At 41.8% G+C, this 26,884-nt stretch overlaps 1 protein-coding gene across 1 annotated transcript in view; it reads left to right on the top strand.

The window, feature by feature from the left end:
- LOC134207421 (ELAV-like protein 2) overlaps positions 1-26,884 on the top strand; it is a 63,018-nt gene that overhangs the window by 23,716 nt on the left and 12,418 nt on the right. The window contains exons 2-3 of the mRNA XM_062683147.1: positions 20,182-21,474; positions 21,556-22,054. Of these exons, the coding sequence (XP_062539131.1) occupies positions 21,282-21,474; positions 21,556-22,054 (692 nt within the window). The 5' untranslated portion in view covers positions 20,182-21,281. The remainder of the gene's footprint in view (positions 1-20,181; positions 21,475-21,555; positions 22,055-26,884) is intronic.

The following is a 26,884-nucleotide window of genomic DNA, read 5'->3' as shown; positions in this document are numbered from 1 at the left end:
TCTTCTACCACCTCGATTTCGTCACCACCGATGCAAACTCGCGCTGGGTGGCTCACATTGTCTTCTCTTGAACCTCTTCCTATCATGTACTTTGTCTTCGACGTGTTAATGACTAGTCCGATCCGCTTAGCTTCCCTCTTCAGTCTGATGTAGGCTTCCTCCATCTTCTCAAAGTTACGTGCCATAATATCTATGTCGTCGGCGAAGCCAAATAGCTGGACGGACTTATTGAAAATTGTACCACTCGTGTTAATCCCTGCTCTTCGTATTACTTCGTAAAGACCATCACCTTGCCATCACGACCATCCCGTAACCCTGCGCGCGTTTCGAAGGGACTCGAGAATGCCCCTGAAACCCGAACTACGCACATCACCCGATCCATCGTCGCTTTGATCAACCGTGTCAGTTTATCCGGAAATCCGTGTTCGTGCGTTAGCTGCCATAGCTGGTCTCGATCGATTGTATCATATGCGGCTTTGAAGTCGATGAATAGATGATGTGTGGGCACGTTGTATTCGCGGCATTTCTGCAGTACTTGGCGAATGGCGAACACCTGGTCTGTGGTGAAGCGTTCACCCATAAAACCCGCCTGGTGCTGCCCCACGAACTCCCTTGCAATTGGTGCTAGTCGACGGCATAAAATTTGGGAGAGAACCTTGTAGGCGGCATTCAGCAATGTGATTGCGCGGTAGTTGCTACAATCCAGCTTATCGCTCTTTTTGTAGATGGGACACACGACACCTTGCATTCACTTCTGCGGCAAAACTTCCTCCTCCCAAATCTGACCCAGTGCAGCGCTCTAGCCAGTGCCTCACCACCGTGTTTAAATAGCTCTCCTGGTATAGTTGGTCAACCCCAGGGGCTTTGTTGTTCTTCAGCCGGCCAATCTCCTCCTGGATTTCTTGGAGATCCAGAGCCGGTAGAATTATGTCCTGCGCGTGCTCCTAGGTTCATTACCATACCGCCACCGTTGTCTGCCATATCGCCATTCAGGTGTTCTTCGTAGTGCTGCCGCCACCTTTAGATCACCTCACGCTCGTTTGTAAGAAGGTTCCCGTTTATGTCCTTACACATATCGGGCTGCGGCACATGGCCCTTACGTGAACGGTTTAACTTCTCATAGAACTTTCGTGCGTTATTAGCGCGGTACAGTTCCTCCGTCTCTTCACGGTCTCGATCCTCCTGCTAGCGCTTTTTCCTCCAGAAAATCGAGTTTTGTCTGTTCCGCGCCCGTTTGTATCGTTCCTCGTTCGCCCTCGTGCGGTGTTGCAGCAATCTCGCCCATGCTGCATTCTTCTCCCCAACTAACTGCTCACATTCGCCGTCATACCAGTCGTTTCTCTGATCCGGAGTCACCGTGCCTAGTGCAGCGGTTGCGTTGCTTCCAATGGCGGATCGAATATCTCTCCAGCCATTTTCAAGAGGCAGCGCCTAGCTGCTCTTCTGTTGGGAGTGTCACTTCCAGCTACGGCGCGTTATCTTGGGCTAGTCTACCGTCTTGTAGCCGCCCAATGTTTAGCCGCGGCGGACGACTCCGACGCGTGTTGATCACCGTCGAGAGTTTTGAGCGCAGACATACTGCAACGAGGTAGTGGTCGGATTCAATATTCGCACTGCGGTAAGTGCGTACGTTCGTGATGTCGGAGAAGAATTTACCGTCGATTAGAACGTGGTCGATTTGGTTTTCCGTTACTTGATTAGGTGATTTCCATGTGGCCTTGTGGATATTCTTGCGGGGAAGAAAGTGCTTCGGACTACCATTCCGCGGGAGGCTGCAAAGTTTATGCATCGTTGGCCGTTGTCGTTCGATACGGTATGCAGACTATCCGGTTCGATGACCAGTCTATACATTTCCTCCCTTCCTACCTGAGCGTTCATGTCACCGATGACGATTTTGACGTCCCGCAGTGGGCATCCATCGTATGTCTGCTCAAGCTGTGCATAGTACGCTTCTTCTCGTCGTCGTGTCTCCCTTCGTGTGGGCAGTGCCCGGTGATGATGCTGTATTTGAAGGAACGGCGTTTTAGCTTCAGCTTACACATCCTTGCGTTGATTGGCTGCCACCCAATCACGCGTTGGCGCATCTTGCCCCACACTATGAAACCGGTTCCCAGGTCGTTGGTAGTGCCACAGTTTTGGTAAAAGGTAGCCACTCGATGCCCGCTTTTCCACACTTTCTGTCCTGTCCAGCAGATTTCCTGCAGCGCTACGACATCGAAGTTGCGGGGATGTAATTCATCGTAGATTATCCTGTCGCAACCTGCGAAGCCTAGCGACTTGCAGTTCCATGTTCCAAGCTTCCAATCGTGATCCTTTATTCGTCGCCTAGGTCGTTGCCGATTGTATCGAATCGTATTATCTTCTATGTCGTTCGTAATAATTGTTTTTAAGGGCGGCTTATTGGGCCTGCGCAAACCTCCTGTCTCGTCGGAGGGCCGTCGTGTCGGGTCTGTTTAGCGTCCCACCTAGCACCAGGACTTGGGCTTGTGCGCTTTGAGCAGCACACGGTCGCTTTGGCGGAGCCTACTTGCGGATACATGCAGCTTTTTATAGAGGTTTAACAGGGCCCACTGTCAAACCCCACCACATCCTAGGCAGGCGCCACAACTCGCAGATGGCCTGGGGAGGGATCGTCGAGCCCTTGGACATAGTCCCTGCTGCCCCCATTGATCACTTCTTACAAATAGCATAACTTGATCTCCTGATGATATTTTAGTGCAAAGTATTGATATTCTCGCCTGATCTTTTATCTCTTATATCAATCATGTCCATATCTCTTGTTGCTATATTATCAACATTTGATATTATTGAGCTAGTTTCGTATACTCAGGGTTTTGTACTATTCCATTTAATTCCACCACGTTGTAATGTTTTCAGATACGTATTTCGACCTCAACTACATATAAGACCGTCTTCATTGAAGACGATGCGTATCTGTAAAGATAACAACATTGCGGAATAAAATGATTTTTCTTTACCTTTACCAGTTTACTGGTCTAGCCAACGACAGCCAACGGGGCGAGTGCAACTCTTTTGTGATCCTCGAGTGCCAGAGTCTTGAAGAGGACGTAGGGAGGCTTTCAAACAAAGTTAGCCAAGAGATTCAAGACTTTGATTCGAAAATTGCAAATGATTCAGGAGTGCATCAGTTGGTCGATCCCGTAGAAATACCGCGGGACCCACGAAGGTCACGGCCGATTGGCTTTTGATAATGGAAACTTTTGATTGGGGTCGATGAATTGGGGGCTCAAGCATTTCACAGCGTGGCAATAGACTGACTTGTCCGGTAAAGCAAAATGGCTTACGGCATCATGCGTCTCTCGGCGAGCCTTGACTGACTATCACTAGGTAGGGATACGGCAGATATTTCCATCCTTCGTCGTAGGGGCTAAAACCAACGAAAGCAACGTACATTTGCTAAAACTCCACTATAGTAGAACGTTTCTCCTGAGCTTACGATTTAGTACGTATAAGTTATACAAAAAGCATCTTTTTATTGGTTTTCGAGACTATGACGAACAGACAAAAATACCTGCCGTGCCCCTATCGTGGGACAGAGTGTAAAATAATCGATTTTTTTTAGTGAAGTCCACCTTTCTTCACTTTTCAGCTCACTTCCAAACACATTCATAGTCGGCTCTGGACTGTCAATATTCGGTTGAATATTAATGCACATTCTACTAATTGTTAAATTATCTGAAATCTGAAAACGTTTAAATTGAGTAAAGTAATTTATCAAATAGAACGATTTTCATCATCGAGGCACTTTCAACGGTAAACAACAATATAAACAATAATAATTATGTTTTTTTCTGCACATAGTAAACACATTCAGTGACAGTCGAATGAATGAGTTCGTGGAGTAGTCGCCTGACCAAGATGAATACACCACTAGGTGTTCCAATCTGCCAAATTCACGATTCAGCCATCTTGGATTTTAGTATGGGAGAGCCAGCCGATTTGTTGTCGTTTTGCACTGAAAATGATTTTTTCACCCCCGCCTTCTTCTCTTCCATAAACTTGGCAGGTTGGAGCACCTAGTAGTGTATTCATCTTGCGCCTGACTATGTCATTTTTCATTTTGAATAATCATGCGAAGTTTGTCAAAAATCGGACTGAAGTAGCTTCATGAAGATGAATATTTTAAGCTCTGGTTAGGAATACTTGTTATTATTCATCCGGTCGTAGAATTTATGATCGAAGACCCTCTTTCTTACGTTTTTGGCACGATTTCGATCCGTTTTCCCTGACATTCCTTCCGCCATCTTTGGCTCCAGTGCAGAGATGCATCCTGTCCTGAACAGAACATGAGCCAAGAGCGTGCCTTGGTGTTCTTAGTTTTGAACTCTGAACACAGTTCAGTGTGCACTGGGTTGGTACGCAAACAAAAACGATCATGGTAACGAAGGTTCCCTAGATTTGAAACTATGCAAAAACATACAAGCATGCTTGATTTCTATCCGTTATATGCCCTCGTGCTCCATTACTAGACGAAAAATGTGTAGCATGCCGTCGCTTGAATTCGTTTTTCTAGGATACAAGTTGCTATGTTAGGTTAGTGCTCTTGAACAGTGTGCTGTGTTCAGAACGTTTTGAACACGCGTTCTCGTGTTCAGAATGCGGTGGTCTGTTATCCCGTCGTCTACCAAAAACCGTTTAGTGGAGGATTTGTGTTTCTATCCACCTTGGCAGCAGCGCTACATGCGGAATGGATTCTAAAACCTACCGCTTTCTTCATAGCGTAAAATATTGTGTCCCTAATTATAATCCCTAGCATCTATTATTGTTACACATAAGCACTATTAAAACCACGTTGATTATCAACGATTATGTTCTTTGTTTAGCTTGTATTGATCGTGATTCCAATCCTCGCTGTCTCTCTATTAAAAGACGCAAATTTACTCTTCCGCGACACGTCAATCAATCAATCCTGTTAAAATCGTTATCGACCACAAAGCGCAGAAGCTAATGTAATCGTTTGATAATGGTATCGCTCCTGTATACATCAGGTCTGCTTATCACTTTCCTTACACGAATCAGTCATATTAGTTTCGCCGGAAAACCATGTTCTAGCATAATTTATTTTATTCCACTGAATCATATGCTGTTTTGAAATCAGCGCAAAGATTATGTGTCTGAAAATTGTAGGGTAAGACGGTATAATGCGCCCCACCTGGCCAAAACGCCCCCCTTTGGTTTCTAGAAATCAGTCAAAATCAGTTGTTACCTATTAGTATTTGTAAACCTACCATACTATGTAAATGTGGAAGTATTTTTGTATTACACAATGAAAATAATAGCAAAATACAAAAAGTTACAGTTTTGATGTAACTTTTCATGTTTGTTTGCTCAACATTCTGGAGCGACTCTAGCATACTGTCCGCAAAACTTGCACTGGAACACTCAGTTGGGCAACCAAATGACTTTTCTCAGTGGTTAATAAGATAAAAAGTTGTTTCCATCTTAAAAAATGTAACGATTTCCGAAAACATGTTTCACTGGCCAAAACGCCCCAGTGTAGGCAGGACGATATGCCCTTACCAACTGGACACAAGCGCAGCAAGCCTGCAGCAGTTGCTTCCAAATTGTATGGAAAATATTCAAATGTAATTTACACCTGCTTAAATGGACCTATGTTGGTTTTTAATGTCAAGCACATAAGAATTTGAAGCCTTTTATTATGGGATTGATAAAATACTAGAAGGGCTATGAAACGTCTTTGGTTGAGGTGGGGCGTATTGCCCAGGCACTTTTTAAAATCCATTTTTCACGACTTTTCAAAAAAGCTTTACTATGTGTTATCTGTAATATTTTTGTATGACTACTCACGGGCAATGCATTTGCGACTTCCTGGACTACCAAATAAAACAAAATTTGCATAAATTGCGTTGAAAAGTAAAAAGTTATCAAGGAGTTTCCTTAGGGACGCATATTATACATGGGGGTGGGGATTTCGAATATTCCAGAAAAAATACTTACGTAATAAGTGTGCGACCCTTACGAACTAGCCTTGCATAAGAGGCAAAATACCAAATATTTATATGCAAAATGCTTTAGGCATACAACCGCTTAGGTATTTCAATATCACAAATTATTATTCGTTGGGTATTGAAATACCTAAGCATGTTATGCCTAAAGCATTTTGCATTTTGAATTTTGGTTTTATTTTTTGGTGTTTTACCAGTTATGCATGTTCATAACAGAGTATGGTATCATTAACAGAATGAAGTATTATTGAGTTAATTTCTCATGCTCGGGTAAAAAGGGGGCATATGGGGCCGTCTAACAAACTAGCAGGCAATTCGTATTCCTCCCCTTTTTTCAACATCATATGGTGTAGCATTGTGTATAGTGTCTAACTGCCGAGCCTAAAGACGATCAGCCGGGAACTGGTCCTTCGCCGCCGGCTTGTTGTTTTCTAACTCTCTAATGGCTTCTCCATCATTATCTGGTGTAGGCGGCTCCACAATGGCGTAAAACGATCAAAAATCTTTCGATCAGGTCTATAAAGTATCGGGGAAAACATTCACTACATTGTGTTATTGGTATTCAATTAATATTCAGTTTGATCTTTTGTAGTGTATTTCGTTTAAACGTGTAGCGAGCTACCTTAGATATTTAGATTCGATCCGGCAAAAAAGATTTCTGGATGATCGTGTGAGAGCATAATGATAATCAGTTTGAGTACTGTTGCGACGAACGGTCGAGACAAGAAATCTCGATCAGGTCATGACAGTATCCATTGTTTGTAATATGCATGTTTATAATATAAAACTGACTCGTTCCCGATTAATTGTCACTACAACTGTTACCAACTGTAGGCTCTTGAACATGTTGAGAATATTAACAATGAAATCATTTCAAAATTAGCATAGGTAAATAAAGGAAAAAAAACACTTCCCTTCCGTGTGCGAGTTTTCAAGAAGTATGCAGAACGATCGCGCGATCTTCCAAAAATTGTTCAATGTTGTTTGAATTGCCCATGAGAAAAAATAAGAATTCACCGAATAAATTTAAAAAAGAATAACAATAGAAAACTCAAAAGAAATTCATTGGTAAAGTTTCTCGGGGAAATTTGGAAATAAAATTGCGGTTTAGTAGTTTATTCTGGAAAAACTAGTTAAGAAGAATATTCTGAAAAAAACTTTTAAATTATCGGTTAAATTCACGCCTAGCCAAATCCAAAAGATTTTCCCGGAAATCCTAACAAAAGTTTCCGAAAAATCCTAAGAAGTATCCTGGGGAAAAACAGATTGAAATTGCAGTCATTTGCTTTCAAACTGAAACTAAAGAACAATTTATAGCACGTTATTCCACCTAGTGCTGATGATGCCTTTTCCGTGCCTTTAAAATGTATTGAGAAAAATACATTAGTAATGTCAAAATAGAACTTTGGGAGATAGATTTAATTATTTCTATTAAATCACATTCACAAAAACATTCGCTACCAGACCCAGGTTAAGTAGTAAAAGAGCATGACAGAAACACGTTGTAGTTCAGATATTACCTTTCGCCGCGATGGGTCCAAATGAACATATCTGCCACTTTTAACATTAAGCGCCACACATGAAATCTGATCCTCCCGTCTACACATCCATTCGCACCAGACATCTTAACAATGCTCAGTCCATCCCACACACCTGTCTATTATTTCTGTTCCCACGAACCCATGTGGAAAATCGATTTCGGCTGCAGAGTTGAATGGACTGTATGGCCGACTGTTTCGGTGTCTGACTTCTGTTGTTCGAATAACCATTCCTATCATCATCAGCCGAAGGATAGTTCTTGCTCACCACAGCAGATATAAGAATCCCATCCCATCATCATCGTTGCCAACCGACTCGGCATCTCTCGTTCTGTCGCACGGATTCGATTGGGTTTCCAGCCACGCGTTTATAATGAGAACCAACCGGGCGGAAAACACCGCCAACGATAGAACGCCCTTCTATCTCTGGGTGAATAGTGAAAGTGTCTTCTACCCACCGAACTCAATCCAGCAATAACAACAACAACACAACGTTAGTAGAGCCAAAGTTTGTGTCAAGTTTGGATGTTCTTGTTCTAAGATGTGACTGGGCTGTATGTAGCCCAGATACACCAACAACCGCGCTAGGGGATGATGACGGCGATGTCTGGTCTACCGCGTTGCGAATGCGACGGGCGGCGGCGCGCCATTCCAATAATGGGCAAGATTGCAAACTCGGAGGGGGAATTCGAAACTGCTGACGTCCTTCCGACTGCGAGCGCCGGGAAGCGTGAACCTCTGGGATCTGGAGTCATGCTGGAGCGAACATGTGTTTCGCTGGTTCAGCTGTGTTGGTATAGGAATTGCCTTGCTGCTGCTAGCAGGTCGGTTGAATTTTAATATTTCCGAAAGAAAGCAGGGGGAGAAATCATCTGATTTCCGTGCGGATTGATAAAGATGAAAGTGAAACGCTACGCAACACATACAGGTAGATGGGCGAGGGTTCTATATTCATACCGAAAATAAATTGCGTATGATTTTTTGATGACGTGCGAGGTGCGAGTGAAAGGCTAATGGACTGAAATAGATTGAACTTATTTGATGGAGAAAATACATATGTTCAAAAGGGTTTTGATGGAAAAATCAATATTTAAAAAAATAAATTTCGATGTGCGTATTTTTCTATCGTGACCCTACGTTTCTTCTTTAACTGGATCTACCTTTTATCTTTCGACTTTTCCCAGGCCGCCAGGATGTCCAGGGCACATTTTTTCTTGCATACTGACATCGGGCTATGTCTATTGATGATGATGATACCGCGCTTGTCACAGGCTCGACTTTTCCGCGTAAAAAGATCGTGAGCCGAACGGGACGTGCTGGAAAGATCTATAGATGCTTTTTTGTTTTTCGAAGTCAACACTGTTTTGAGTCGTCTAGCAACACGTAGAATGTAATCCTTCAGAACATTTGCAAAATTCTTCAAAGGCGAAGCTGACTTCAGTCGCCCTTTGGAAGCTTCTGATGCGATCACATCTATTTGTGAATTGCACCGATGACGATATGGCTTGACTGGTGGTTTGTAGAAATCCTAATTTCCAACTAGAGTGTTTTTTGGCATAATATTGTAGATGAAACGTTGGATGTGGGGAATTACTTGTGATGCAATTGACGAAAGCAGATAAAATGGTGGATTTGATTGCTGGGTGTGAATCGGCAACGATACGGATCGTTCTTTAAAAGCTTTTGGTCGAAAATCTGCTTGTAGGAGCTGCTAGAACTGCTGCTTTTACGATGGCGGTCCCTCAAATTGCTCATTAGGTTCCATAGCACGTGAGACAATGTCCGCAAGGTTGTCCATGCCCGATATATGGGCCTATACATCGTTCGCTATTAAGTGACGAACTTCTGAAATCCAATTTGCCACCAAAGTTTTCCACCTGGTGGGAACCGCATTGAGCCAGCGAAGCGTTATCATTTAGTCCAACCAAAAGAAGGATTGGTGGTTTTGAGCAATGCTGGAGTTGAACTTGTAGTATAAGTGCATCAATAGCAGAACCGCTGGGTAGACTGACTTGTTTTGGCCTTTTCGAATCTCCGAGTGAGGCCACTTTGGATTTGGCAGTAACTTAGATGGTATCGCTGAAATAATGGCATTGGAGATAGATACTCACTTTCGTAGGCTACAACCAGCATCCTCGTCTTCGACTCCTGTCTTCTATATGAAAGTCCTTACCTAATACTTTCGCAGCTTGAGGGAAATCGTTGGATCCCTGTTTAGACAACTCGAGGAGGCTTAAGTATTCAAAAGTTCCTTAAAAGTACGTCTTTCGCCCTTGACCTTTCTGTCCCTAATGTATGTATAAATAAAGGGCTTTCAAAAATAAAAACTGCAATTCCTTCGCAATTAGTTACGATCTCAATTTTTGATTAATTTAAGTTTGGGTCAATCCTCAGTACGGCTCCAGAATCCGTTGGGCTCAGTTGTCTCCGTGAAAAAGTGCCCATTTACAGAATTATGTCGAAACAGGTCGTGTAACACATCAAGCTTCATGATTTCACCCAACAATTATGGGAACAATATTTCTAGGGTCCCTGGGCAACTCGGATTCAGTCCGGCCACACTCCGGAGGACTTCCGGAATGGCAATTTCCTAAATTGAGTTGCTGGTTGTGCGATTGAGGTGATGAATCCACAAAATAATGATGGGATTTTTAGGGTTCCAGGGCCACTCAGGTTAAATCTGGCGACAATCCAGGGGACATCCGGAATGGTTATTTACAAAATTGAGTCAAAACAGGTCGTGCGTGTATCGTGAAATCATCAAGTATGAGTTGTCACACGCTCTATTTTGATTGAATTTAAAAACTGTCAATTTTGCAGGTCCTCGGATTGTGAAGTTTGAGGTGTTACACGACCTGTTTTGATTCAATTTAAAAACTGTCAATTTTGCAGGTCCTCGGATTGTGAAGTTTGAGGTGTCGCACGACCTGTTTTGATTCAATTTAGGAAATGGTAATTTCGGAGGTCTACCGGATTGTCGCCGATGTAGCTGGATTGAACCCGAATGACTCAGGAACCCTAAAAATATTATTCCTCTAATTGTTTTGTGAAATCATGAAGTTTGATGTGTCACATCAAAATATCGGTGCGCTTGGTGTTACCACGATTCGCCCAGACTCGTCATGAAAAGCTTTATCTAGGAAATTCTCTTCAGAGCAAGCTTCGTCGGGAAATTGTGTACAGGGTAACCAACAGGACTCCAGGTTCCAAAAGCAAGAGATTGTGTCTTTGGAGGGCGAGAAAGCCTTGTATTATGTACTGTTCTTGGTGTTGATGATCAAAAACCTGCCAAGCATCATTCTCCCTCAATCAGATTCCAACCGTGATCCGAGTGAGGCGATCCCTCCGCCGAGTGCAATGATGCGCAATGGGTGATATCCGGACGCAGTTGCAAGTCACATCTCCCGGGTCCCGAGTAGACGAAAATAGCTTAATAATATCAAATGTTGATAAGATAGCAAAATGAGATATGGATATGATTGATATAAGAGATAAAAGATCAGACGATAATATCAATATTTTGCACTCAAATATCATAAGAAGATCAAGTTATGCTATTTGTAAGTAGTGAACAATATCATGTGCCATTAGTTTGTTCTTATCCATAGCATATCTTGAAATTTAAATGATATTTCGGTGCAAATTTTTGATATTGTTGCCTGTTCTTTTATCTCTTATATCAATCAAGTTCATATCATGTTTTGTTATTCTGTTCATAGCTTCTGCCCGGGGTCACAGCTCATAAGAAAGTTCCACTCCCAGCAAAAGATCTATCGGGCCTGGTTAATGGATCTTTGAATCGGCGAGGGTAATGCCGGGATAAACTGTCCATCACGAGTAATCAACTACATTCGCTGGAAGCTCACATGGGAGATTTTCTTCAGTATATGCGAACCCATTCGACCGTTCACGGCATGGTTGGAAACGATAAGCTTGTTGCCTACTCCATCAATTTTTTGGGCGATAAGGATACTCGGTTATTAAGGGATTTTTTTAAACATTATTCAACAATGCCCTGGCCCATTGTAATAGATGTGGGAGCGGCTTGAGAGTAACGTCGAGTTTGAGGGAGACTGTTTCGAGGAGTTGGATGATTATCCGGTTGCGAATCGAAACCTGCAGCTGCAACAGGCGATGTGCTTGGTTCTTGGTGGGAGGTCGAGCGATCGCTAGGAGGTTAGTGTACCGTATATAACAAAGATTCTCTTTTTCCACTTCCATGTGAGCTACAAATCTTCCGTTTGAATGTCTTGCTCCAGTCAATCGTATGAATGCCCATTTTGTTGCTAAGAGTTAAATCCGAATCCACTGTTTGGTGTGGCGCTGTAGCGTCCATTCTGTGTCAGCACTCCACATTCATCGATGTAAAAACTTAAAGCAATAATTTGCGAATAGATTTGGATTTGTCCGGAAATCCGCAATAAAGTGTTATTTGGCATTTTAATTTCCTCGTAGATTAGTGGTCCTACATTTCGTTGTTCTTCAGCTGCTGGTGCATTGTGGATGAATAGCAACACGTCAACGACCGTTCATCCTCCATTACTCTACTCGGTTTGCAGATTTGCTGATATAGTAAAGTCGGTAATGTTTTCTGTTTCCTCTCAGCAGCTGACTACCACCTGATCAAATTGGAACGAATTCAATATCGTTGTTTGCGTATTGCCCTTGGCTGTATGCATTCAACACATAACATTAGCCTGGAGGTGCTTGCTGGAGTCACTCCTTTAAAGCACCGTTACTGGGAGCTCTCATTAAGATTACTAATCAAATGTGGAACAAGTAACATACTTGTCTTAGATAACTTCGATAATATGCTTGAACTGGTTCATCGGTCAAGATTCCTAAGAGTTTATCTCAACTACATATCGTCAGATCTTTGTCTTCCATGTTATACTCTCCATCGAGTTGTTCACCAATGACAGTTTCTCAATTGAATACGATCTATCCATGAAACATGCTATTCAAGAAATACCAGATCATCTTCGAAATTATTCTATTCCCTCCATTTTTTCTGAAAAATATGAACATGTCAATTGCAATAACAGATATTTCACTGATGGTTCTCGCATCAACGGATCCACTGGCTTCGATGTTTTCAATGTAAATTCTAGCACTTTCCGAAAACTTCAAGAACCGTGCTCGGTTTATGTTGCTGAGCTGGCAGCAATTAACTTCGCTTTGGGGATAATTTCCGATCAGCCCGTAGACCATTATTTCATTTTCTCGGATAGTTTTAGTTCTATCGAGACACTCCGGTCGATGAAACCTGTTAAGCACGCATCTTACTTTCTTACAAACATAAGAGAGCAGATGCGTGTTTTGGTCGAAAGATCATTCAAGATTACCTTTGTTTGGGTCCCTTCTCACTGCTCAATCTACGGCAATGAGAAGGCGGACTCGCTAGCAAAGGTGGGCGCACAGGAAGGTGAGGTTTATGATAGACAACTCTCGAACAACGAGTTTTTCCCATTAGTCCGTCAGAGTACTCTTCTAAGTTGGCAAACGAATTGGACACACAACGAACTTGGACGGTGGCTATTTTCCATAATTCCTAAAGTTTCTGGGCGAGCGTGGTTCAGAGGTGAGGACTTAAGTCGAGGCTTCATTCGAGTGATGTCGAGGCTTATGTCCAATCACTATTCACTAAACGCACATCTCTACAGAATAAACATCGTTGAAAGCAACTTATATGGGTGCGGAACCGGTTATGATGACATCGATCACGTAGTTTGGTTCTGTCTGTCTGTCTGTCAAAATCCAATAATTTGTTTTTTTTCTTCTTCAAAGTTTTTTTTTTTTTCTCTACACACTTAATTTTTTTTACTGGGATCTCAGCAAAATGTTGAACTTTTACCGAGATTCGCACAGCCGTGCCCCAGCAAACATGTTTTTTGTGGAGATTTATGTCAAAATATTTTGCCTAAAATCAGCTAACAAGCGTCATTTTTGCTGAAATATCAGTTTTTGTTTTGCTGGCGCACGGCTGTGCGGATTTTTGCCGAGCTGCAGAAACTAAGTGTGTACCTTTTTGTTCCACAAAGTTCCGTAGCTCTGGCCATCCGAAAGATGCTCCTAGTCGAACCATTCCTCGAGCACGACGACACGCCACATCGTCCCTGACGCCAAATGCCCGGATGAGAAGCTGAAATTTCCTGATCCCAAATCCTTAGCCCCGTCCATCCTTAAACATTGTTAACTAACCTCGAGTCACCACGAGTACGCTGGCTTCTACCCCTTTCTTACTAACTGTATAATAAAATGATATTGATTGTATATATCACAAAGAACCATGGCTCCGTAAAGTGTTATACACACCTGAGCCTACCAAATAAATGAACTTGGAAGAAAAAGTCGGTAATGTTGTTGGTCTGAGTAAAGTGTATGCCTCACGATTACTTTAAACATTGGGCAGAATTTTCGGTTTCAAAACATTTCTGATCATTTCGATACAGGGATTGGAAATGACGGATATTTTCAAGAAAAACAGTATTATCTCTGCAATCTACCAATGTATTCACTAGGTTGTGTAAACAGAAATTAAAACTTGTCGAATTCGTTTTTAAAAAGTTCCAACCTAGGTTGGAACCAGTTCCAACCTAACTGCTGTCAAAACGTTTTTTTATTCACTCAGGTTGGAACTAGGTTCGCACTAGTTCCAACCCCAAAGCTGTCGGGTTCGCACTGTGTTGTTTCACAGTTTCGCACCAGGTTCACCAATCTTCAATCTTCAACTGTCAAAACCATATGGGTGGAATAAACAAGCCGAAGGGAAATACAAACCAGAGTAAAAACGAAACTGTTTGTGCATTTAATAAAGAATGCGCATCGAAATACGTTTTCCGGACATTTTTATCCCCCTATGATATTTGTGTTGATTTGAATCAACCCCATATTGAGTAACGGTGATAAAACCAATCAAAAAAAATTATGATATTTGATTACAATTGCATTATATTTAAATTCACTTAGGACTTTTTTCAGTATTCCCAGGAGAATTTGTTTTAAACGGAAATATTATGGGCCTTCGAAAAATCATTTGCAATTTGTTCGAAAGTTAATTATTCATTAAGTAATCATATAGAAAATCTCCAAAAATTTCTCATAATTCTTCCAGGTATTCTAGGAAATTTCTTCCTCGCCCTTGTCTACTCGCTTGCAATCCGGTGGGTGGCACGACGCCATGGTTTTGCAGCCATGTTTTTTGTTTTTGCATATTTGCAACATCTCAGTGTAAAATTCATGATAGTATGTGTTTTGTTTACTAACATCACATATGTTTCTCTTTAGGATACAAAACTGTCGGTGGGATACGGTCGCGCAATGTTGGCTGTAAAACAAACCTACTGTGTGAGGTCAGGATGCCACCAGGCTGCTTGCAATATGATTTAAGACATGTTAAGGCGTTGATGCTTGAATCCGACAATAAAGACTTCTTCTTAGTGCAGTTCTATCAGATTTAGAACCAGAGAACACCCGCTCGCTACACCCAACCGGTGATTGATATGTTTTCTAACTATTATGTATAAGAATCTACCAAAGCCTGTATGAGAACTGTGCATATGCGAAAATGCTAGATGCTTTTAGAAATGTTGTATGAACCTTACAATTTCGCAAGCTTTTCTTACAATTTTTGTTTGTAATCTTATATTGTATAAGAATCTAACAATGTTGCATATGCCCAGTTCTTATACAGGTTTTGGTAAGTTCTATACAGAAGTGTATGGAAATCTAACAGTCGCTGGTTGGGTATATCAATCGAAGTGGTTTTAATGGACTTCAATGCCATGAAAACCTTCTCCAGACTCGATACTAGTTCATCAGTTACTTCAAACAGAGCATGCTCCTTATTGATGAAATTATTCAAGCTACGACGCATTTCTCTGTTTTTGGTCCATGGCTTACAACTCTTCTATGGAGATGAAGCCTTGTTCCCGTCAGATTCAGAAAATGATGTGTGGATCGGAACTTAAACAAACTTAATTAGCTGGTGACGGGTAGCGATCGAAAGCCCAGCAGAATTCGAAAATTACCTTTCTTTACTTTGAAGCCATCTCATCTCTTGATGTCTCGGCGCTCATCTACTCGTTTTAGAATTTCATCGTGCAAATTCGAAGTGAAAGGGTTTTGCTGTCTATTCAGTTCAGATAGCAAAAAGTCTAGTCAACAACATTACGTCACGACCCTTCAGCGCCTTCGATATCACCTCAACAGGCTGGGGAGCGTCGAATATCGATTGAACCAGATCCAGATAATTTTTGATTATGTACGTACTTTTATTCTTATGGAGCGATTTCACAGTTCACTAGTTTTCAGAACATCCTGAACGAGTTGAAGTTGTTCCCTAAACCGGTTTTCATCCTTCCTCTGGAATTCGAACAATGTTTCGGATTCGTTTGAAAGTTTCTCCAAAATCGGTTTTATATAATCTGAATTAAATTCAACAATTGGTTGAGAAAATCAATATAATATTAGTTCAGATATTACCAAATGAGAACGAATTGAGTCCTGATTTTTCACTACCATTGATGTCGTTGAAACAATCGTCGTCATCATTATCTGAACATTTTTATTCCGACATAATCGTCTTGGACTTGGGGGACTTCGATGAAGAACGTCATTAATAGCGAGGTGCGACAACTTGGGACAACTTCGGCTTTACGGATCGTTTCCGGCGGAGAAGATAAAGCAATCCGTGGAACAGCTGTTAACGAGTTGTGACATTGAACACAATTGAACCGTTTGTTTGAGAAACTGCATATGTAACATTTTTGGCCAAAATGAGATTTTTATATTTTATGAATCCTCGTCCAAAAATACGTATTCTGGCAAAAAATACGAAAAAAAATTTTTTGTTCAGGAATGTATGATTTTTTTTTTTCGTTTGTTTGAGAAACTACATAAGTCCACGTACTTTGAAGAGCAATTGTGAAGTACTCCTTACATTTTTTGCACCGAAAGTGCCCCAGGGTGTTGAGTTTTGCCAAGAACTATTGATCTGTATCGAGGAAATCGAAAGATTCGTTGCAAATTTGTTCAAAACAGTTTTTTGTTGTTTTCTTGAAAAAGTGTAAAATGGACTTATGCAGTTTCTCAAACAAATGATTCAATTTCGTAGCCGCAGTTGATCGCACATCGGATGGCGCTTCGATTATTGTGAAATCTGGAAAGCTGATTCCTTATTTTCATCAGCTGTATGTTCGCTCCAAAACAAAATATTCAGAAGGCTAGGAGACCTATATTGTTACTCATCACTCTCTCGACCAGTTGAGAAGATATCTGTGATTGCTTGTTTGTGTATGTTTGTATGTATGGGTGTGCATAAGACGTGCGGCAAAATAAAATCCGATGGGCTAACAAACTAGAATCGGTGCAATTATGCAGAACATACATACATTAATTTATTTTAAATATTTTGGTTGTCATGTATTTTTTAATTTCGGGAAATCCTGGGATTTGCATAAAAAGTGCATTACATCCCGGGATATCCCGGGATTTTTGTCCCGGGATTTCCCGAACAAGACCCTCTAATCGGAAGTACCGGACTTCGGGAAGTCTCTCAAGAAATTCCTCCGAAGTCCCTTCAAGACTTCCTCTGAAAGTTCCTTCAGAAATTCCTCCGTGTTTGCAACGGATTTGTAAATTTATTTTATAAAGATTTTCCTATCGGGAATAAAACACGTATTTATAACTGTTCAATATTAGGCTCTCCGGCTATTCTAGTATATCAATTGAAATTGAAACTTACCTGATTCTTTGTACTGGGAACCCAGGTTGATGAGAAATTCTTTTTGCTCAAGAAAATTCCACAGCATTACATAATTATGTAGTATTCCACCTAGTTTTCACTGGTATAGTATAAGGAAGATAAGCACCCTTCGTTTTTTCGGAAATACGTTTAAATTCTCCCCAACGGACTTGGTAGTCATATGACCATATGACTACTGCTTCTGCCTTCTCATACGCAGGAGGTCGTGGGTTCAATACCAGGTCCATTCCATTCTCCTACTTTGTATCTTTCTCTATATTTCTCATGTTCTAGCAATGGACTTCCATACCGTTTCCATTTCTATACTATACCTTCAATTTGACTGTTCTAGTAGAAATTGCTAGAATTGGAAATGAACGAAAAAGCTCGTTTCCTACATCCAATAAGAAATTCTATGCTTTATCATATCTGTCACATTAGCAGCTCGTTATCCAAGACGAACCTCTGCCCCTCGAACCTAACACAAGAATTCCAACAAATTTCGCTTGAACTCGTGGCAAGTGCAGAGGTATATTCGGTTTGCAGTGGGCGAGTGATTGCATCATCATTTCCTCTCCTTTCCCTGACCTAACAAATGAGATCACCAGTACTTGTACATTGAAGATGAGTGCTAGTCCCAAACAAACATCTGTTGGTTCTCTGTGCAAGAACAGCTGATCTGGTCATAATGGAGTAGCAACTACGGGCAGTCAATCAAGCTCAAGCTCAAGCAAATACGTTTAAATTCTCCACTTCTTAGTATTCGGCGATTTTAGCAATTCCTTTTAAAGGTTCATCGAAAGGTTTATATACTTCGTTGACTACAAGTCGTAGCATAATCAATAGCTTCCAGTTCGTCTGGATCAACTGCCATTCCATTTATAGTTTCATCGTCAGGTAGTTCACCATCTTCTTGCAAAAAATCCTTACATACAGATTCGTTCATCGTTTTGATCATCTCGATCATATTCGCTCCATTATCCACTGTTACGAAAAGATTTGCGACTTTTAATTACCATATTCCGTAGTGAGGTTGACCAATTCATTGCAAAGATTTGCGCCAGTATGCAGCTCAAAAAAGCTCAATAACGCCTAAAAATGCAGCAATTGTAGAACCAAATTTTATATCAATTTCAAGATAAGTACCTAGAGTGCGTTTTTCCAATTTACCATCCAGCATCTACAGGCAGTTCATACCGAGAACGCTGCGGTACAGTTTCGAAGCTGCATCAATAATAATTTAATAATAATTTTCTTGATGTTTTGAGCTGTATTGTTCGCAAAATCTCTTATGTTGTGGCAATTCACTACAACACCCAGGGCATTGGATAACGGATTGATAATATCACGAGTCCCACTCCACAACATCGAGGCGAAAGGGAGACAGTGAACCGTCACCAATTTAACCAACGCTCCAATAAACGTTACTCTGCTAATCGCCACCGATACCGTTGGATCACTTCGTTTTTTCTTCTCTGGTGGGTGTTATTCTGGAACTGGATATCCGAGCTTCATTAAATTGTATGTTTTCTCGAGGGTGTATGTTATTATGATACCAAACGCATCAAAAATTATTATTCGTTTAGTATTGAAATACCTAACCATGTTATGCCTAAAGTATTTTACCTCTTATGCAAGACTAGTTCATACCAATTTCTGTTGTTGAGGTGCCGCTCCTACTCGGGGAGATCTCAATATGTAGAAAGCAAAAATGTACGTAGATTGAAAGGACTGAGCAAACCATCAAAATTGGGAGGCATTCCGAGATGTAGAGAGTCGACTTTTTTCATAGCAAATGATACAAACGACATACAACAATGGTTTCTTAAGCAAACTGCCTCAAAATTAATAAGGAACAACTTTCTAGAGCTTTGTGCAAAGACGAGCTCGGTAGTCTAGTGGCTACCGTTTCTATCTTATAAGCAGGAGATCGTGGGTTCAATTCCAAGCTCGTCCCTTTCCTACTTTGTAGTTCTATCTTAGTTCTTTCTGTGTTTCACGTTCTATCAAAAACAATTCCTACTGTTATAACCTTCTACACTAACTATTGCAAAACCTACCGTGGCAGCTATGAGAGGTCGTACAGTTCTCTGCATCTTTCTTGAGTAGGTGTCCAACTAACCATCCTTCCCTAGTAGCACATTTTAAATGGATTTGGTTGCAGCAACTCCAATATGACTTGAATTGGTCGCATATGAGTTACAGTGACTTAAATGTGACAAGTGTGCTACTCGGGTTCTCCTTTCTTAGCATTCGCAAGAACGTGGCCAGAACAGATCCCGACTATTGGAGAGCGCATTGCTTCCATCTAAAGAGCCCCGCACATAGCATACGTTTGCGTTGCGTTTGACAGTTTTCCCATGGGAAATGTGTCAAACGCAACGCAAACGTATCCTATGTGCTGGGCTCTTAAGAGATGGTGATTAATCCCAAATAAATATCTGTGGTAACGGATGAAAGTGATAATACTCTCATACAATAGTCTTGGCTTGTACCAGTTACAAATTTGTGCGAATTGCTCAATTCTAATGCTAAATGTTAAAAATATCTAGAACATTGTGCAAACATCAAAATAAAGCATAAACAATATTTAAGCGCTTCGACTTTTCATTTTCTGAAGCTAACATATCTTCTACGTGAAAATATTTTTTACCTACTAATTTTTCGGCGCGGCCCATTGTGCAATTTAACTTCGGATACTCTTTAAAACCGCCACCGTCAGACAAAATTATGCGAATTACCGCCGTAGAAGATTTTCGTACCGGAACATGCTTCTACCGAAAATGCCAGCGAAGAGATAATGATGCTTCCTGCCCAACCCTTATTCATACAAATAAATACTCCCTGCTTATGACAGACATTCAAAACTACAACACTTTCAACACTATTTTGTTCTGATTTTTTTTTTCAGATATTCGGATTTGGATCTCTTTCCTTGGCAACAACGCGAGATATATACAAGAGAAATAAGAAAGTCGAGAAAAAACAATATACAATATTTATAGCAAAAAACCGAGATAAGAAAAGGATCAATTGCTTCCTATTTACAATATAAAACCAAACTTAGCAAATAAATTAGCAAAAGAGACGAAAACAACAGCAGCATCAAACTCGAAAGACGAGGATTTCATCCCCGAGGACATACTAATTCCGGTCACTCACACCAGAGACGCCATTGCACGTCATCCAACCAATACAAATCGACCGCTTTCGAATCTATACCCCGAGGCACTTCGTTACCACCCACTGAAATTCAATCGCGAATCAAAAGAGAGATAAAAAAAAGTTAAACTTTTCTCCAGTTTCCCAGAGGAATTCCCACACGAGTCAAACTTGTATTCCGAACTTGCACAACCCGTTTCCAGGCGAGATCACGAAAACCGAACGCGTGTACCTTTACTTGAGCATCCAATAACAGCAACTAAAAATCGCAACCAAAAACCAAGAGTCAGATTAACGACAATCAACACTTAGCAGCACCACAACAAGAACAACAGCAACAAACACCCAAGGCAAACCAGGAGTGAAATTTGAAACTACACTACAAAAAAACAACACAATACGAGAGCGTAACGCTCCCGCCACCACATAGATTCGGATTCGCCGGTTGAAGCTTTTCCTATAATATTGGTCGCCCCTAGAACGGATCGGAGAATTTCCTGCAGAAATCCAGAAGCAAAAGCAGATTTAAGAATTAGAAGAGAATTTCCTTTACTATAAGACAAAGAGAAAGAGCAGAATTTCCATTACATTAGCTATATTACAGCGAGTGCATAGCACGACATTCCCCGTGAAAGATTAGAAAATCAGTCTAAGCTACTAAAAGAAGTTGATAGTGATTTACCTTAGCGCTAGCGCTACCACGTTGTTAGGAGCAAACGATTTGTATCTGATTTAGAGCGAAAGCAAAAGCAAACAGAGCAACAGCCAATCCATCCAAAACACAGTACCAGACACTAATCTAGAGAGCACAGATAACCAGCAGAAAAGACCGCGCACGGCAAGCAGACGATGATGGCGAACGGTTTGGAGACAGTGCAGCAAAACGGTCGCTCCGGTTCCATCGGCAGCGGCCAGGAGGACAGCAAGACCAACCTGATCGTCAACTATCTGCCACAGACGATGACCCAGGAGGAGGTGAAGTCACTCTTCTCCAGCATCGGCGACGTCGAGAGCTGCAAACTGATTAGGGATAAAGTTACCGGTGAGTATCTCCGTATCAGAATTTTTTGGGTAACAAGTCACTAATACGGGATTCATTTCTTGTCTTTTCTCTTCAATACAGGACAAAGTCTCGGTTACGGCTTCGTCAACTACCACCGCCCGGAAGATGCGGATAAAGCAATAAATACGTTTAACGGATTAAGACTACAGAACAAAACGATCAAGGTGTCGTTCGCGCGGCCCAGCTCGGACGCCATCAAGGGCGCCAATCTGTACGTGTCCGGCCTGTCGAAGAGCATGACCCAGCAGGATCTGGAGGCGCTCTTCCAGCCGTACGGTCAGATCATCACGTCGCGCATCCTGTGCGACAACATTACCGGCCTATCGAAGGGTGTCGGCTTCATCCGGTTCGATCAGCGCTCGGAGGCGGAACGGGCCATCCAGCAGCTGAACGGTACCACGCCGAAGGGTGCTTCCGAACCGATCACGGTCAAGTTTGCCAACAACCCGAGCAATAACATCAACAAGGCGATCCCGCCGTTGGCCGCCTACCTGACGCCGACGCCGAACCTGCGGCGGTTCCCGCCCGGGCCGATCCACCCGCTCAGCGGGCGTTTCAGGTGAGTTGAAAAAAGTGGAAGTGTTGTGGCGTATATATGTTGGAAAGTTTGTCGACGAAAATGATCTAAGTCGTAGACAATCGTAGACAACAACGGGTCTGATAAGCAGTTTGAAGAATAGCAACTAGGTACATACGTATGGCAGCGAAATCCCTTGCGGAGTCCAAGCTCAAATGCGACTCCAAATTTATATACTGGTGAATAGGTCGGTGGTCACAAGCGAGACTAAATACAGGAACTCAGCGGCCTCTTCGGTTTAACATCCACCGCACAGTGGTTCCCCCATAGGTCATAAATCCAAAAACATCACCTTATCAAAATTCAACAAGCTATCCCTAAACTGCTACTTTTTGGTATACTATATAAGATGCAATCGTCATTTTGTAGAATTTGAGCTAATATGATCTGTATAAGGACTCGAATACAAGATAATCTAGTTATATAAAGTATACAGGGGTTAGGCAAAATGATTGAGATAGGCAAAATTTGGCCCAAATTCAAATCCTTATAACTTTTTGAAAAATTGATGAAATTGGACAAAACCGGAAGCATTTGACGGCAAATTTAGTCAAGATTTAGGAATATGCACGGATATTGGACACCGGACACCGGAGATGTTCCGGATTTTCGGAGGCCATGTTAAAAACACATTTTTTCTGCCGTTCGTATTTTTATGTGGTTTGAAGTTACATCGATAAACAATATTTTCCTAGAAACTAGATCCTATTGAAAATTGAATGCGGGCGGTTGCGCTAAGATCCGTTGAAAAACATCCGAGATATGGCCATTTCAGTAAACCTGGTTCCGGATACTGTGGTCAATTATGTATATCCTTCCAATCACGTATATATTATCCGGTACCATATCAATATTGGTATCAAACTTCAAGATTTTTCATGGAGATGCTTCAGGAAGCATATGCAGGACGATCAGTTGCCCTGACCACTCTGTAGTAGGTTCCAGGTGCCCCGGGGGAAGTGGCCAATTTGAAAAACGTTCAGAACCCTATCAATATGGGTATCAAACTTCAAGATTTTTCATGAAGATGCTTCAGGAAGCGTATTCAGGATGATCAGTTGCTCTGACCGCTTTGTAGTAGGTTCCAGGTGCCCCGGGGGAAGTGGCCAATTTGAAAAAACGTTCAGAACCATATCAATATGGGTATCAAACTTCAAGATTTTTCATGAAGATGCTTCAGGAAGCATATTCAGGATGATCAGTTGCTCTGACCACTCTGTAGTAGGTTCCAGGTGCCCCGGGGGAAGTGGCCAATTTGAAAAACGTTCAGAACCCTATCAATATGGGTATCAAACTTCAAGATTTTTCATGAAGATGCTTCAGGAAGCGTATTCAGGATGATTAGTTGCTCTGACCGTCCTATAGTAGGTTCCAGGTGCCCCGGGGGAAGTAGCCAATTTGAAAAACGTTCAGAATTCTATCAATCTGGGTATTGAAGTTCAAGATTTTTCATGAAAATGCTTCAGGAATCATATTCAGGATGATTAGTTGCTCTGACCGCTCTGTAGTAGGTTCCAGGTGCCCGGGGGAAGTGGCCAATTTGAAAAACGTTCAGAACCATATCAATATGGGTATCAAACTTCAAGATTTTTAAAGAAGATGCTTCAGGAAGCGTATTCAGGATGATCAGTTGCTCTGACCGTCCTATAGTAGGTTCCAGGTGCCCCGGGGGAAGTGGCCAATTTGAAAAAACGTTCAGAACCCTATCAATATGGGTATCAAACTTCAAGATTTTTCATGAAGATGCTTCAGGAAGCATATTCAGGATGATCAGTTGCTCTGACCACTCTGTAGTAGGTTCCAGGTGCCCCGGGGAAAGTGATCAATTTGAAAAACGTTCAGAACCCTATCAATATGGGTATCAAACTTCAAGATTTTTCATGAAGATGCTTCAGGAAGCGTATTCAGGATGATCAGTTGCTCTGACCACTCTGTAGTAGGTTCCAGGTGCCCCGGGGAAAGTGGCCAATTTGAAAAACGTTCAGAACCCTATCAATATGGGTATCAAACTTCAAGAGTTTTCATGGAGAAGCTTCAGGAAGCATCTCCAGGACGATCAGTTACCCTGACCGCTCTGAAGTAGTTTCCAGGTTCCCCGGGGGAAGTGGCCAATTTGAAAAACGTTCAGAACCCTATCAATATGGGTATCAAACTTCAGGATTTTCCGAGGTGATACTTTTAAATGTATTTTAGAACCAGCAGCTGTCATGACCACTATGTAGTAGGTTCCAGGTGTCCTGGGGAAGTGGCCAATTTGCAAAATGTTCGAAACCATATCAAAATGAGTATCAAAGTTCAAGGTTTTTCATGGAGATGCTCTTGGACTCTCCTGTCGAATAGAGTTCGCCGCAGCACGAAGTTGACCATCTACAAAACGCTCATTAGACTGGTCGGCCTCTATGGCCACGAAAGTTGGATGTTGCTGGCGAAGGACCAACGCGCCCTTGGAGTTTCCGAATGGAAGGTGTTGCGGACTATTTATGGTGGGGTGCAGATGGAAGACAATGGAGGTGGTGGTGGAGGCCAATGAACCACGAGTTGTACCTGTTAGGAGAACTACCCACACGGTACAATTTTGGCGGTTACAGTGGGCCGGGCAAGAAGCCAGAATGTCAGACGATAACCCGATTGAGATGATGCTTAGATAATAATCCGACCGGTACAAGAAGAAGAGGCGTGCAGCGGTCACGGTGGATCGACCAAGTGGAACGCAACCTGCGGATCTTTCGCAAAAATGAAAAACAGACATCATTCAGGATTTGTCATCATATCAACAAATACCTTGTCTTCCAAAATAATTTGATAATCGGCAGGCTTCACTTTGCCATTAAGTGCCATAATAGGACCATGGCCATGTCAAGATATAGCACCCCACACAATTGCTAAGTCATGCTTGCGACCTGCTGCCATTGATGGCAGGCTATCTTACACTTGGTCGATCCACCGTGACCGCATCGCGCCTTTTCTTCGTGTACCGGTCAGATCATTATCGAGCACCATCTCAATCGGGTTGGCGTCTGACATTCTGGCTACATGCCCGGCCCACCGTAACCGCCAAAATTGTACCGTGTGGTAGTTCTCCTAACAGTTACAACTCGTGGTTCATTGGCCTCCACCACCACCTCAATTGGCTTCCATCTGCACCCCACCATAAATAGTCCGCAACACCTTCCATTCGGAAACTCCAAGGGCGCGACATCCAACTTTCGTGGCCATAAAGGCCGACCAGTCTAATGAGCGTTTTTTAGATGGTCAACTTCGTGCGGCGGCGAACTCTATTCGACAGGAGAGTCCAAAAGCATCTCCATGACAAACCTTGAACTTTGATCACTTCCTCAAGACACCTAGAACCTACTACAGAGTGGTCATGATAGCTGCTGGTTCTAAAATGCATTTAGAAGTATCACCTCGAAAAATCTTGAAGTTTGATACCCATATTGATATGGTTCTGAACATTTTTCAAATTGGCCACTTCCCCCGGGGCACCTGGAATTTACTACAGAGTGGTCATGACAACTGATCGTCCTGAATATGCTTCCTGAAGCATCTCCATGAAAAATCTTGAAGTTTGATACCCATATTGATAGGGCTCTGAACGTTTTTCAAATTGGCCACTTTCCCCGGGGCACCTGGAACCTACTACAGAGTGGTTAGAGCAACTGATCATCCTGAATATGCTTCCTGAAAAATCTTGATACCCATATTGATATGGTTCTGGATATGGATATGGTTCAAATTGGCCACTTCCTCCGGGGCATCTGGAACCTACTACAGAGTGGTCAGGGCAACTGATCGTCCTGAATATGCTTCCTGAAGCATCTCCATGAAAAATCTTGAAGTTTGATACCCATATTGATAGGGTTCCTCTGAGTAAATATTTACACTCTAATCTATCATCTACATGCTATTTCAGCTGGGACCGTCCGCAACCAAGCAAATGGTCAACGAAAAACTTTACTGCGTTTGATGAACGGATTCACAATTTTCTTCTGAATTTCTTTATCATCATCCACCAATAAAATTTGTTTTCCATTTAGATCCCCTCCAGAAACATTTCCTGAGTGAATATTTACACTATTATCTATCATCTAAAGGCTATTTCAGCTGCTACCATCTGCGACCAAGCAAATGGTAAACAAATAACTTTACTATTTTTCTTCGACGGAAACACAATTTTCTTCTAAATTTTGTTATCTCCATTCTCCAAGAAAGTATTCCCACCGGAAACATCCTGTGAGTAATATTAACACTCTAATCTGTCATCTACATGCTATTTCAGCTGCGACCGTTTGCGACCAAGCAAATGGTAAACAAATAACTTTTCTATGTTTCTTCGACGGAAAAACTATTTTCTTCTAAATTTTGATATCTTCATCCTTTACGAAAATATGTTTTCCCTTGAAATCTCCTCCAGAAACATCATGTGAGTAAATATTTACACTCTAATCTGTCATCTAAAGGATATTTCAGCTGCGACCGTTTGCGACCAAGTAAATTGTAAACAAATAACTTTTCTATGTTTCTTCGACGGAATGACAATTTTCTTCTAAATTTTGTTATCTTCATCCTCCAAGAAAGCATGTTTTCCCTTCAAATCCCATTCAGCAACATCCTCTAAGTAAATATTAACACTCTAATCTGTCGTCTAAACGGTATTTCAGCTGCGACCATCTGCGAACAAATAGCTTTACTATGTTTCTTTGACGAAAACACAATTTTCTACTCAATTTTGTTATCTTCTTCATCCACTAAGAAAGTATGCTTCCCTTCAAATTCCTCCAGTAACATCCTCCCACTAAATATTTACACTCC

The sequence above is a fragment of the Armigeres subalbatus genome, chromosome 1, assembly GCF_024139115.2.
Source record: "Armigeres subalbatus isolate Guangzhou_Male chromosome 1, GZ_Asu_2, whole genome shotgun sequence".
NCBI classification, from domain to species: domain Eukaryota; kingdom Metazoa; phylum Arthropoda; class Insecta; order Diptera; family Culicidae; genus Armigeres; species Armigeres subalbatus.
Note: the sequence above shows the minus strand (reverse complement) of the source record. Positions and strands in the feature narration are given on the sequence as shown.